The 14,721-nt window shown below is 20.3% G+C and overlaps 1 protein-coding gene across 2 annotated transcripts in view; it reads right to left on the bottom strand.

Moving 5' to 3' along the window:
* LOC129616322 (uncharacterized) overlaps window positions 1–6,255 on the bottom strand; it is a 66,314-nt gene extending 60,059 nt beyond the window's left edge. Inside the window, exons 1-2 of one of the 2 annotated variants that reach the window (XM_055531932.1) lie at window positions 5,427–6,255; window positions 191–582 (exon numbers count right to left, since the gene is read on the bottom strand). In XM_055531932.1, coding sequence (XP_055387907.1) covers window positions 191–208 — 18 coding nt within the window. In that variant the 5' untranslated portion in view covers window positions 209–582; window positions 5,427–6,255. The remainder of the gene's footprint in view (window positions 1–190; window positions 583–5,426) is intronic. The other variant, XM_055531937.1, reaches the window with a different exon arrangement.
* Between the last annotated feature and the right edge of the window lie 8,466 nt (window positions 6,256–14,721).

Raw genomic sequence — 14,721 nt, 5'->3', positions numbered from 1 at the left:
ATAATATTGTATAAAGAGAGCAAGAGAGAGAGAGAGAGATAGAGAGAGAAATATAAGAAAAATATTATGTTCAAAAGAAAAAAATAGGAAAAAAATTATTATTAAAATATAAAAAAAAAAAAATATTTTTTTTATTAAAGCTTAAAATGTAAGAAAAAAAAATAAAAAAAAAAATTTTTTTCATTTTCACCTGATTAGTTTCGAACATAGCGTGTATTGACAAAGAAAATAATTTTTTTCTTTTCTGCCCCGTTTCTCTTATATTTTGATTATTATTTTTTTTTTTATTATTTTACTTTTCTCTTTTTTTTTTTTATTTCATTTCACTCTCACACACATGTATTGTTCTTGTTGGCATTTGTGTATTAAAAAATGATACCTTTTTTTTTCTTTTCTTTTTTTTCTAGAATTTCACTTTTTTTTTTTCTGATTTTGATTTTATTATTTTATTTTTATTGTACACGTTCCTTTATTTTAGAATTTTTTCTTCACTGTTTTTTTTTTATTTTTTTTTTGGTTTTTGTTTTGTGATTTTGATAATTTTGTTGCTTAATTTGGTGAGAATTTTTTACGACTTTGTGACTGGATTAAATAGTAAATCTTACATATTTATAAATAAATATATACTGTATGCATTTATATATATATATATATGTAATACGTGCTTGTATATTATAATGTTAATATTTCTACATACAAATATAATTATTAACAACAAAAAAAAAAAATTTAATACACGTAGATTTAGATTATAGGGAAATTGTGAGTAAAATAACCAAAAAAAAAATAAAATGTGTAGGAAGAGAGAGAGGGAAAGAGAGAAATTGGAGTGAAGAAGAAAATTCAAACAGAAAAATTTTGTGTTCGAATTACAAATTTGGAATGGAAAAAAGCATTTTTTTTTTATTTATTTATTTGTTTTCTCTTTCTGTTTTTTTATGTTTTTCGATTCTATTCTTCTTCTATTCTGTTTCTTCTGTTTTGTGAAGAAATCTTTTTGGTGCCTTTTTGACAGTTTTATGTCCCTTTTGTCCTTGAGAGAAAAAATTTTTTCACTACATACTTTTTTACATACACACACACCATTTATATTTGAAGTTTAGTTGTAAATATTTTTTTTTGTTTTTTTGTTTTTTTTGTTTTTTTATTAATATTTTATTTATTTTGTTTATTCATTTTTAGTTTTTTTTTTATTTTATTTTATTATTAATATTTTGTTTTCGTTTTTTTTATAGTTTTCATTTTTTATATTTTATTTTTATATTTTCCATAAATATATTTTTCTTTAATAATTATGTTTACATATATATATATATACATATGTATATATATATATGTAAACAGTGGCATTTAAAAATTATATTTTATTTTATATTTTAATTAAAATTTATTATTGTTGAAATGGAATAAGATAAGAAAAAAATAAAAACAGGAAGCAAAAAAAAAAAACACACCACACCACACAACCACACGACCCTATTACTTTTTTTTTGTTTTTCAATTCAAGGATTTTTAGTTTTTTTTTTGTGCTTTTCATATTTATTTTATTATTTAAAATATTTAATTCTCCATTATTAATAATAATTTCAATATGAAAAATTTATTATAAAAATTGTTGTTTGTTAATCACTTAATTATTTGGTTTATAAAATGTTGAATTTTTTTTACTTACTATTAATTATATTGTATAGGTTTTTAATAATAGGTTTTATATATTTTTTAAATGTTTTGTAATTATACAAGTTATTTGAGGATTTTTTGTTTGTTTATTTGTTTTTCACTAAGAGAATATTGAAAGAATATTGAAATTGAAAGAAAATATTTCTAGAAAATTAATTAAATATTGCATATTTTACGGCGTAACAAAATTTTATTATGTTACTTGCTACAAGTCTATAATATTCTGTTTGATTTTTAAGATAACTTCGCACGATCTTTAGATTCTAGAAAGCAAAGAAACATGAAGCCTATGTATGTTGTAGCGTTGTTACTGTATGTGAAGGTCTATGAATACTATTATGTTTTTCGGCGAAATTTGATTCTATTACGAGTATATCCTGTTTTCTACTTTTTTTTTTTTTCCGACTTCGACGTACGAAGAATTCTGGTCAGCAGAGCCACAAAAAAAAAAAAAGGGCAACTTTTCAAATCCAAAATATAATCCAAGCCTTGTTCACGTAAAAGATCATCAAATACTTTAGCCAATGTACGGGTGGCGACAAGTATAAGATTCCATTCCATTGAAAAGTGCTTCTGAAGTGCTCTGCAAATATTAGAATTTTTCAAAAACCCCACTCTTCGAGACCAATGCCAGAGAGAAAATTTCCATACTATTTGGTATAGCATCGGAATATTCATACTATATAAATCTAATACCGAATAATAATAATGATTTTTTTTTTTCAATATTTAATAGGTAATTTGCAATATTACCTTGTAAAATAACGAAATTAACTACAATGATTTTCCTTTTTATGAATTTTAACTATAACTAATTTAAATATTTTTTTTATTGAATTTTAATTAAAAATTTCTCAAAGTGAACCTTTTTATTTTTGCTCTATTTTATGACATTTTCATTGATTTTCAATTTAAAATGTCTTTAACCTATTAAGAAATCTTTGAGCATTTATGAGCACTTTTTGTTACTATTTTTCAGAAAAAAAAAAAAAAAGTTTTTTGCTTTCTGTTTTTAATTTCAATAAAATTTTGTCACGTCTCAAATAAGTTTAATAAAAAGGAAAAGTATAGAGAAAAATGAAAAATGTTAGAAATTTTAAAAAGAATTTTTATTATAAAAATTTCAGAAAAAAAAAAAATTTATTGGTTATTGTTTTTGCAAAATAATCATTTTAAGTTTTTTTATAAAAATTTTAGAGTAAAGTGCAAATTTTCTTTTCTTTGTTTGTTGCTGGAAAACTGTCATTTATTAAAAAAATTTTTAAATTGATATTTGAACTTGTAAATTTCTTATACTACAGATATAAAGGTATATTTTCTTATGCCCGTAAACACACTAATCAAACTCATTACACTCACTGGAGTACCGGAAGACTGCGAGGAGGTTAAGAAAATCATATACTTCTTATAATAGATGGTAAAAATTGAAATGGGTCGAAAATTTTCCGGCTATGTTATGTAACTTTTTTTTTTTAATTCTACAGTGAGAATATGCAAATTTTGACACAAATATTATTTGGAAGTTGGCATTTTGTGGCATATTTGAGAATTTTTAAATAATCATCTTATATCGATTTTCTTAATTCTCAACGTATTCTTATAATCTAATTAATTGAGAAAATAAGAATTCTCACTAAAAAATTGTGAGATACAAAGTGAATTACAAAATATTAACTTTAAAATAAATTAATTTTATATAAATTTTTCAGGTTTTTTCTATTATTTTGCGACTTATTTGATCATATCTAAAATTAATTAATAATACACTAACAATTTTTGAATTAGAATATATAATTCGCCTTATCAAATCAAATTTTTAAAATTTGCTGTTCGAATATTACGAATTTTCATTATTAAACAAATTATTTCGAAAACAACAATAAATCAAATTCGATTTTCTTCAAATTGCATCTATTAAAAGTTTTAATGAATGAACATTCTTAATGAATGATAATTTGTTCTTCTTTGCATATCACATAAAAAAGGATTCTTATAATTAGTTTCATAAAAATTTTCAAGTTCCACATAGTGATTAAAAAATAAAATTCACTTTCATTAAAAATCTCATTTAAAACAAAAAAAAATTCTTTTAATTTTTGTCTTTTTTAAACAGAAACAAAGTACACGCAATTAGTCTAATTATATAAACTTTAAATTAATTTAAGTATTTTTCACAATTAAAATAAATTTTCCAATTTTTTTTTTTTTCTTTCTAAGTTGAATGCATTTCAAGTGTTAGTCTACATATTAAATGTCTAGTACATAATAATAACATAAAGGATGTACTTGAATAATTATATATAAAATTAAAAGAAGAACCTATTTAAAAAACACTTTTCGCATTTTTAATGAAAAAGAATGTCCTTTTGATTAAAATGAGAAAAAAAAATGAGCCCACTTTTTTAAAATTGTTTGCGTTAAAATCTTTTTTAAGGTTCTACATATAGAATATATGAATCTGTATAATCAATTAATATGTGTACATAACGTGTACGTATTTATTCAAGGTTAATTGAAAATTGAATATTTTTTAATTGAAATAAAAATTAGAAACGTAGTTTGTGTGTCGTATGAGTATTAGAATAGTAGAATTTCTATTAAAATTTGGAATTTACAAATTAAAAAACTAATTTTTGTATTTTGAAAGAAAACAAAAGCAAACTATTAAAAAATTTTTTGTATAACACTTATGTGAAACTGTTTGAATATTAATAATGGTAAACAATATTTTCAACTGGACCAATTTGGCAAAATCACTTTCCCAGGATGTAAAAGATTAAAAGACTTTTCTTCGTTTATTGAAAATTATTACAATTTATTCATGAAATACTCATAATTTTGGACGAGGAGCAATATTTCCACAGTTATTTAGAGATTGCTCATAGGATTCTAATATATTTTGTTTAGGAGATAATGAAGAATATAATTTAATTCTCTAATTAGACATGTTTTTAAAATTATAAAATAAATTGTTGAGTTCCTTGTGATTTTAAAAAATTTAAAAAAAACTGTATAATTAAAATAAATATTCATAAGAAAATCCCTTTCGCTGAAAATCATATTATAAGACTACAAGTTTTTTAGTCGAAATTAACTCATAAGCATCCATATTGCAAAATCTTTAAAACTATGAACATTAATAAATATAAGAGTTCATAAATATAAGAGTACATTAATAAATATAGAAATCGAACAAACTTATATAGACTTTCATAATTTTTAAATTCTTTATAATTAATAAAAATAATTTAATTCTTATTGTTTCCATTTCTTTTGTGAAAATTTCAAGGTAAAGAAAAATTAACACGGAAAATTTATTATCGCACGTAATTCTTTGTTTCTTTTTCTTATTTTCTTATCTTATCTTATTAAGTGTTATTTCTGAAATTAAATTTATAATAATCTAATATAATACTTTTCATAATATATTAATAATATTACATAAATTGGATATAATATAGATATAAGTGTAAACAAAATATACAAGCACGTAAGTATACATAAAGTATTTCATACAGTAATAATATAAATTTTGTATATTAAACTATACGTAAATAAATATATGTATGAGTAAAACAAAAAATAAAATTCAAAAATAAATATTTAAATTATGTATGTGTACAAATGTATGTCAGTTATAAATATATAAATATATATATATATATATATATATATATATATATATATATATATATATATATATATATATATAAACAAAATCAAAAAAATATTATTTTATTTTATACTTTGAATTTTATATAAAAAATTGTTTTACTCCTTTCTCTTTTTTCTTTAATTAATTATTAATATTTAAAATTAATTTTGTTTTGCTTTCTTCTCTTAAAATATTTTCAATATTTTTAACTTTTTATTGTGAATTAATTTGAAAATTTTTTAATTATTTTGAATTTTATTTTTATTTTATTTTTTATTGTTTATTTATTTTATTAATTTTAAAATTTTTAATTATTAATTACTTATTCAAAATCGTAAATATTTAAAAAAAAAAAATAGCAGCAAAAAATATTTTTTTCAATTCCTTTTTTTTTTCATTTGTTTTAAATTCAGAAATATTTTTATTCACAATAGTATAGTTGAAAATTTCGTTTATATGTACATATATATAGTATTCACAATAATATTAATAATAAATAGTAGAATTAGAGTAATAAAATACATAAAAAACAAGAACAAACTTAAAACCAAAAAAAAAAACAGCAAGACGGTAAGAGAGGGCAAGAGAGGGTTTCTCTCTCGTAAAAATTTTTTATATTATTTTGTTATTTATTTCTTTGTTTCGCGTTTATTACAATAATCTTTTTTTTTTGTATTTTTGAATATTTTAGAGTTGAAATTTTTTTAATAACAATTTTTAACAATTTTATTTAGTTTTCTTTTCTGTTATACCATATTTTCTTCTACTATTCGCAGGAAAGCAACTTTGTTAGTAAAAACTTATAAAATATTATTTTTTTATTTTTTTCTTATTTTAATTTTTAATAATATTTTTTATTAAATAATTTTTGTTATGTACAAATTTTTTTTTCTCTATTTTCTTCTACTATTTTTCTTATTATTTAATACAAAAATATTGTGAAACAAATTATTTTTTAATCAAAATTTTTCATTTTTTGCAACATCACTTAAATTTTTAATTTTATACTTTAATTTTTAGAAAAATTACAATAAATATTTTCATTTATTTAAGAGAAAAACTTTTTGAAATTTATTTTAATTAAATATATTTTTTTTTTTCAATTCGAAAATATCGAAAAATAAAATACACATTACTGATGTATATGTATATACATACTTAAATGATGACTATGAAAAAAAAAATGTATAATAATACACACGTATTTAAAAAAAAAAAAACAAAGGAAATATAAAAAAAAATTTTGTTATATTAAAATTTATTATGCTTTTTTTTTCAAAAATTTATTTTATATTAGATTTCAAATTAAAGCTCTAAAACTTATTCAATATTAAATTTAAAAAAATTATTTTTTTTTAAACTTTATGTTTAATATTTTTTGTAATAATTTTATTAAATTGTTATTTAGAAAATATTTTTATAAAAAAAGAATTAAAATTGCTTTATTTTTTCATTTTTTTTTTCTCTATTTTATTATTTTTTTCCTCGTGCCCATGGTTTCACTAATACGAATGACCTCAAAGTGTTATATAGTGCAAAAAAGAAAAAAGAATGAATTGTAAGAAAAATTCATGAAAAACATATAAAAAAAAAATAAAATATAATAAAAAGAAAAATTGTTGTTAAGTATACCTAAAATAAGACAAAAAAAAAAAACAAGAATATAAAACAAAATTACTGGAAAAAAGAGAGAAAGAAAATGTTATACTGTGAGAGTATATAAGAAAAATTTGTTATCCTAGAAAAAAAAACAAAATATTGTCACTGTTTTCTGTTTTTCATTTTTACTTTTCATTATTTAAAATTAAAAAGCTTATTTTATTCCCTAAATTTTGTACCTATTATCATTCTCCTATTTTACTCTCTCTCTCTCTCTCTCTCTTTCTCTCATAGTTAATTGTCTCTCTAAATTTATATTTTGTTTTGAATTGTTTGAACAATCTGTATTTGTATTGCATCTGTATGTAAAATGTTCAAAGAAAAGAAAAAGAAAATAAATGTCAGAAATGATAGAGAATAAAAACTGAAAAGAAAATGTCAAAAATTATTTGACTCAACAAATTACTGAACTATATTTTTGTTTGTTGTAATTGTAAGCATCTTAAATTGTTTTTTTTTTTTTTTTGTTTTCTTTAAATGAGTGATTCAAATTAATTTTGGTCAACCTCAATAGGCAGTACTTGTATTTAATAAATATTATTGTAAATTTTTGGTATTATAAAGCTATTTTTTAATTTATTCCATATTGAGATAGAAAATCCAATTAACCGTTACTATTTTGGAATAGTTACAATTTTAATAAACTAGTGATGAAAAATGGGTTGAAAAAATTTGAACAAATTTCCCAATATGATACTTACATTCTAAAATAATTTTAACAAAAGCCTATACAATTCAGATATTTAATAAAAGCTTATACAATTCAATTGTACATATAAATTTAGAAAAATCTATATACTTTCTTAAATTTTCAGGTCCGACCCGAACAATTAGAGGAACTTGTAATTCAAATTTTTATTCTGATTCTCCAACATCAATATTAAGATTAAATATGAAATTATCTCAATAAATAAATTGTCTTTAAAGTTTTAAGAAATTACAATACTTGTTGATATTAATTGGATAACACCTTTTTTAAAAGTGTTATAATTCTGATATGACAAAAAAAAAAAACAAAAGTAAAAAAAAATATGTAATATGAAATTACAAAAAAAAAAACCTACGACACATAAATTTTACAAAACTGATATAAAATTAATATTATTATACTTGTATAACAATAAATATAAAATAAGAAAATTTGTTATACAATAATACAAAATTTATTATCTAACTAACCTATATTATACATGAATGCATATAAATACAATTAATATAACAATATAAATGATATAACAATAAAAGAATCAAAGCTTAATATTTTCACTTATACAGTTATATTCCAATTTCCAATATTTAATTCTCTTTTTCTCTCTAATCATAATTATTGTTATGTCAATAACATTTATTTCGATTTTAAATTTTGAGAGAAAATGAATTTTATTGAAAGAAAATGGAAAATCATGTATAACGTTTAATAAAGGATTTCAGTGTTTCCTTCTTCTATTTCTCTCTCTTTCAACGTTTTCGTTTTAATTTTATTATTGCATATATTTGTGCGCCTGAGCGAAACATAAACAGGAAAGTTAAAAATATTATATTTTTTTTTTGTTTCGTGTTTGTTTATTTTTGTGTTTTTCACTCCTTCTCTCATTTATTTTTATTTTACATTTGAGCTTTTTCTATAAATACCGCTGTTCCATTTTGCTGTCAGAAGTATAATCAAAATAACACTAAAATATTATAACATTATAAGAATATATATATATGTACATATGTATGTAAAGTGATGGTATAACAAAGAAAAATGTTTTTGTTATTAGAAACATAAGCCAACAAATCAAAATTTTATACAATATGCGAGTATGTATACAATAATATAAAAGTAAAATCTATGTATGTATAAATAATATTGAGAACATATGAGAAAAGGACATGAAGATTGTTGTTAAGAAATTCAACAATAAATTAAAATATATGTGTATGTATGCGTAATATATGTATGGCTATGTATTACTAGATGGATAAAGCGATTATACCAGTAAAATGCAACAATTTGTTTTTTTGTTTTTCTTATTTTTCCTGCAAAAAAAAAACTTGTGAAGATGAGTAAATAATGACATACATTTCATATATATATATATAAAATGTACAAATCTAATATAAAATTTAAAAAATTTTTGATTGTTGTTTGTTTTCCTTTTTCTTTTTTATGTACATATAAGAATTTCGTCCTCAAATACTATTATTAAAAAACCTTTTATTAAAATGAATTTAAAAAGGATCCTATGAAAAATTCTATATTAAATTTGTACCATACATATAAGTACATACCTATATATACATAAATGTTTGCATACCTATATATGTATCTACATAAGTACATGTATGATGTGTACAATGAGTTCAAGGAAAGCGTATAGTAAGAATTTTTACGTTATTCTTAAGAAAAAGTTTTTGATGCTATTTTTTTCTTTTATTTCTTTGGTAAATGTGTAAAGTTAATAAATAAACAAGTAAATAAATTAAGTAATACATACAAAATATATGTACATATATATAGAAAATCATGTATGCAAACTATTAAAAATCCAAATTATATGACCTTTTATTAAATTGAATTTTGTGTTGCAGAGTGTGGATATGCGACTGTAAAAAAAAACCGAACCAAAAAAAATTTAAAATTGATTGAATGACTTTGATTGATTAATTAAGAATCAAACAATTGAGAATAAAAGATTTCATAAATTTACGGCTAGATTTTCAAATAGTAATTTTAGATTTCATTAACTAGATTTCATTATAAATGCATACAAAAATGTTCCATGGAACCAGAGTATGCGTTAAAAGCATGTAGTTTTACGTCTTTCAATATAAATTTTTTATTTTTATAGATGTGCATTAAAAAATCTATACTTTTACAGCATATTTTCAGTTTTGTTAAAAGAGAAATTAAGAATAAGAACTGTTATACACACTCTGTACATTAACTTTATTTTTATATACAATTAATTGGAACTAGAAATTTGAAATAAAATCTGAAACTGTAAAATTCAACTTAAACACAATTACATTCTAAACGTAAAAAGATTGGCTCAAAACATTATAAACATTTAAAGAAAATTTTAAAATTTAAACTGTTATACACACACACTGTATCCATTTAAATTCTCTTTTTATACATACATATATTGAAGTTGTAAAACTTTTTTAATATTTAATCCGATTTTAAGAAAAATGATACTTATTTACACAAATACATACATATATACTTGTATATAACATCTATGAATATATATACATACATGATTACAAGAAAATATTTGATATCTTATGTATATTAAATACTATACATATAAGTATATAAGATAAGTATAATACAAAAATTAAACTTCGCATTTAAAATAAAATTCTTATTTCATTAGAAATGTTTACATATATGAAAAATGTGCTATATTATACATATATAAACATATATACATGTGTGTTATATGAATATGGAAGATGAAATAATAAAGAATTTTTCTTTAAAAAAAAAAAAATGAGAAAAAATTAATTCTCTTGTTTTCTTCTATTTATCTTTGTTTTGCATTTTTTTTTCCAAAGAGTTCAAGGAATGTTTACTATACAAGTACACATTTAGTGCTTATTAGGGTTAAGAGTGCAACATTTAATTTAAAATAATAACTATACCACAACACTCTATATACATTGAACATACACGTATGTACATATATAATATTACAATATTTTCAACACTTAAAATTCATATATACAGGGTGAATCAGTAAAGACTACAATATTATATAACAACATTTAGGATATCAAAAAGGATAAAATTTTTATTTGAAACTTGGTGTCGAATCCCAAAGGTTTACGAGATTCAGAGATTTTCACAATGTTTTACGAAAATTTTTACTTGCCCATTCCGAAAAATATAAAATGTTCACACAAACAGTTTTTAAAAGGGCTAAATAAAGGGATTGAAATTAATATATCATTTTATTTTGTATTTTATGTACTCTAGGAATACCAAGCATTCTAATTTTAGAAAATATCAAGTTTTTCCCTTACTGAATCACTCTGTATATGTTTATGAATATGTATATAAGGACAATGCAATTTTTTTTTCTGAATATTATTTTTGCGCAGTAAATTTTTGTTTCAAGATTTTTTTCTTGTTTTATTTTATTTCATTAATTTTTCTTCTTGTTAGAACTATTATTTTGCTATAATACTCTTATGTTAGTTACTGTCTTAGTAATAATAATAATAATATGTTTATTAAAAGGATTTAATTTTTGCTCTTTATAAAATTTAATTTTATATTTGATGTTATACAAATAATGTTTGTATGTACATATGTATGAAATGTGTACTTATATATGTATACTTATAATTAATTGTATATATTGCATTCAAATGTATAATATATTCGGATATTTAAAATTAAATTATTTTGATTTCAAATAATAATGTAGCTAGTATGACACTAAAAGAATTTCAATTAAAAAATTTTTAATTTATTTAATTTTGTATTTTTTTTTTTTTTTAAATGAAATGAATAATTTATTTTTAATTATTTTTCTTGCATATATGCGAATGATTTTTAAATTTTCACATGTTATACATAAAATTTCATTAAATTTATTCATTAAAATTAAAATTTTGATTTTATAGCATTATTAAAAAGTCCTGCATATTTTGATATTCAATTCATTTGCTGCATATTATGCACCATAATAATTTTACATTTGGAATTTTTTAAAATTTAATAAATATGCAAAAAAATTTAATGCAGTAATAAATTATTGATTTCAAATGAAATATTATCATAAAAATATCATTATTAATACGAGTATTTAGAGGCTTTTAAATTATGTTTTTTTTATATTAATTTAAAATTATAATTTAATTTATTTCTGTTGTTTATACGCTATATAGAGAACATTTGCAAATGACATTTTAAAATTGAATAATATTCTGATTTAAATTAAGAAAAAAATGTGTTTGTATTTAATTATGTACATATATAAATTGGAAGGTCAAATATTCGGGCCAATGTTCTTCTATATTTTGCATTTTCAACATGAATGAATAAAAAATTTAAAATAATTGAAATTATTATAAATTAAAGGATAATCGTACACGCAATATTGATTTGTTTTTAAATATGGTTGATATTTAGAATCTAAAATTTCAAATTTTTTATAAAAAGAGTATTAGAAATATATGTATATTTGTATATTTGTAATTTCCCAATATTATTTAGGAAAATGAATTAAAAATTTAATTAAAAATTACCAAATTAATTGAAAATTTCTAAATCTAGTTTGTATTTTTATATCTTGCAAGATATTCAATTTTCAGCCTTCATTCTTAATGTTTTAATTCATAAATACAAATAAAAATCACAATTTTATTAATGCAATATAAAATCTTCAAATTGAAATTCCTAAAATAATAAAAATAATTTATAAAATGTTGACATATCAAAAAAAAAAGTTAAAGCTTAAATTTTTTTTAAATTCATATAATTATTTTGTTTTCATATTTACCCTTATTGATTTGAATTCAATAACAATAAAGCAAACTGGTTATACTCACATCATTAACGTTAATAATATTTAAATTATTATAGCATGTCTCCTAAAATTTATTCTGATTATATTAGTTTTAAAAATTCATGGAACTCTTCTATTGCTTTCTGAACTAGTGAAACTGCACAAGCCTTAATTTAATTGGGATTTGAGTTATGCATTTCCAATCCGATAGATGCCACTTTATTGGAAATATTTTGATTTTTAGATTTAATTTAGGTTCATTTTAAGTTCTATTACATAAAAAATTTTCAAATTAATGTAATATTATTTTTATATTAGCCAGAAGGTTTCTTGATTCTTCTAATATTTTCTTTTCAATACAAACCCTAAAATAAATTAAAAAATTTAAAAATTTTCATTTTACAATTATTTCATATAAAATTTATCTTTCACATTACTTCAATCAACGATGAAAATAAAAGCTTTCTTAACTGTTATACATATGTATAAATCATAATCATTTTGTATAACAGTAAATTTTTTTTTCCAATATAAAAATAGGAAAATGACACATTTTTATATTTCAAAAAAAAAGGGAAAAAAAAATCAAAAAATTTTTTTTGGGGGTTTCTTTTTTTCTTAATTCTTCGTTCTCTTTTGTATTTGTATAACAAAAAAAAATTTCTCTTTTTTTGACATTTAATTTAAATTCTTTTCTCCTAACCTGTCAGTTATAACTATTTTTTTATGTCAAAACTTTTATCCTGTTTTTTTTTTCTTACGTTTTTTTGTTCATTCTTCTTTTCTTTCGTTATTAGTTTTATATTATCTCTTTTCATTCTTTTTTGGCCTATATATTTTGGGCATACACACATTCATACACAAGTATATGATTTTTGCCGTATGTGAATTATATATATATGAAAATTTCAAATGCTATATTGTGCTAGCAAATTATTATTATTAGTATTATTATAGGGAGCAATGCATTCCGCACAAATACACAGAGAAAAAATCAATAGAGAAAAAAGGTAAAAGTACCCGATGATATGAAAAACAGGACAAACAAATAAAAAAAAATGGAAACAAAAAAATAGGATATTACAATCGTAGGGAAAATAGTAAAAAAAAAAAGAAGAGGGTTGATGGACGGACCGAGAAGAAATGAAAATGCACAGAGGGAGGGAGGAAAAAGAGATGATGAAAATAGAATAGATAGTACAAAGTAAAAAATACTTAAAACGAACACAAAAAAATGAGATTATAATAAGAGAATAATTAAATAAATAGTAAGACTAATATAAAAAAAATTTAAGTGTGTGGAAATTTGAATTTTAAGTGTGTGTGTGTTTGTGTAATATTTGTAGAATCGTAGAATTTTAAATTATGCATGTAACGTAGTGATTTTATATTTTTTTTATATGAGTACGTTATACACACTTAGGTGAATTTTTATTGGAATTTAACAAGAAAGAATTTAAAGAAAGCCGAAAAAAAATTAAAAAAAAAGGAGGGCATTTTTTGCGTTGTTTATTCATTTTTTTTTCTTGTTAATCCTTGTTATTGGGTAAAGAAAAATTTTTTTTTTGTTTTGGTAAATAAAAAATTACTCAAAGCAAAAAAAATATTTGCTTTTACTAAAAAACAAGAAAAAACTTAAGAGAAAATATTTTTAAAATTTTATAATTTTGTATTCTAAAAGTATAAAGGAGAACACAGAAACTTTTTAATAATTTTATAATATATTAAATGCAAAATTAGAGTAAAAATAAAATAATAAAAGAAAAATAAAGATTTTTAAAATTTTTATCATTAAATTTTGTGACCGCAAATGTGGAACGTTGCTACTTAACACAAATAAAGAGAAAATATTTTTAATTTACAACTTTGTAAGTTCAAAACATAAGTTTTGAAATCGTAAATGTAGTTTAAATTTGGGTAGATAGAATAAGAGGAAAATTTTAGTTTATAAAGTAGGGTTTTCAATTAAAAGAGGTTTAAATTAAATAGCAATTTTAATTCAGAAACATTATACTTCCTTGCAGCTTTCTCTATTAGGAGTAGCCACATAGACAGCATTGTGTACAAGTTACTTTTACGTCAAATCAAAATTGCTAGTATAAAATTAAAATTAAGAAAGTCACACATTCTTTAAAACAATAACTTTGATACAATAGGCACTTGAAGATTATTAATATTTCTTCCTGGTTTCCCATGAGGAGAGGACAATTTTACAAGTAGAAA

The sequence above is a fragment of the Condylostylus longicornis genome, unplaced genomic scaffold (genome assembly GCF_029603195.1).
Source record: "Condylostylus longicornis isolate FDR11 unplaced genomic scaffold, ASM2960319v2 ptg000005l, whole genome shotgun sequence".
Taxonomy (NCBI): domain Eukaryota; kingdom Metazoa; phylum Arthropoda; class Insecta; order Diptera; family Dolichopodidae; genus Condylostylus; species Condylostylus longicornis.
This window is presented reverse-complemented; position numbering and strand designations above follow the sequence as displayed.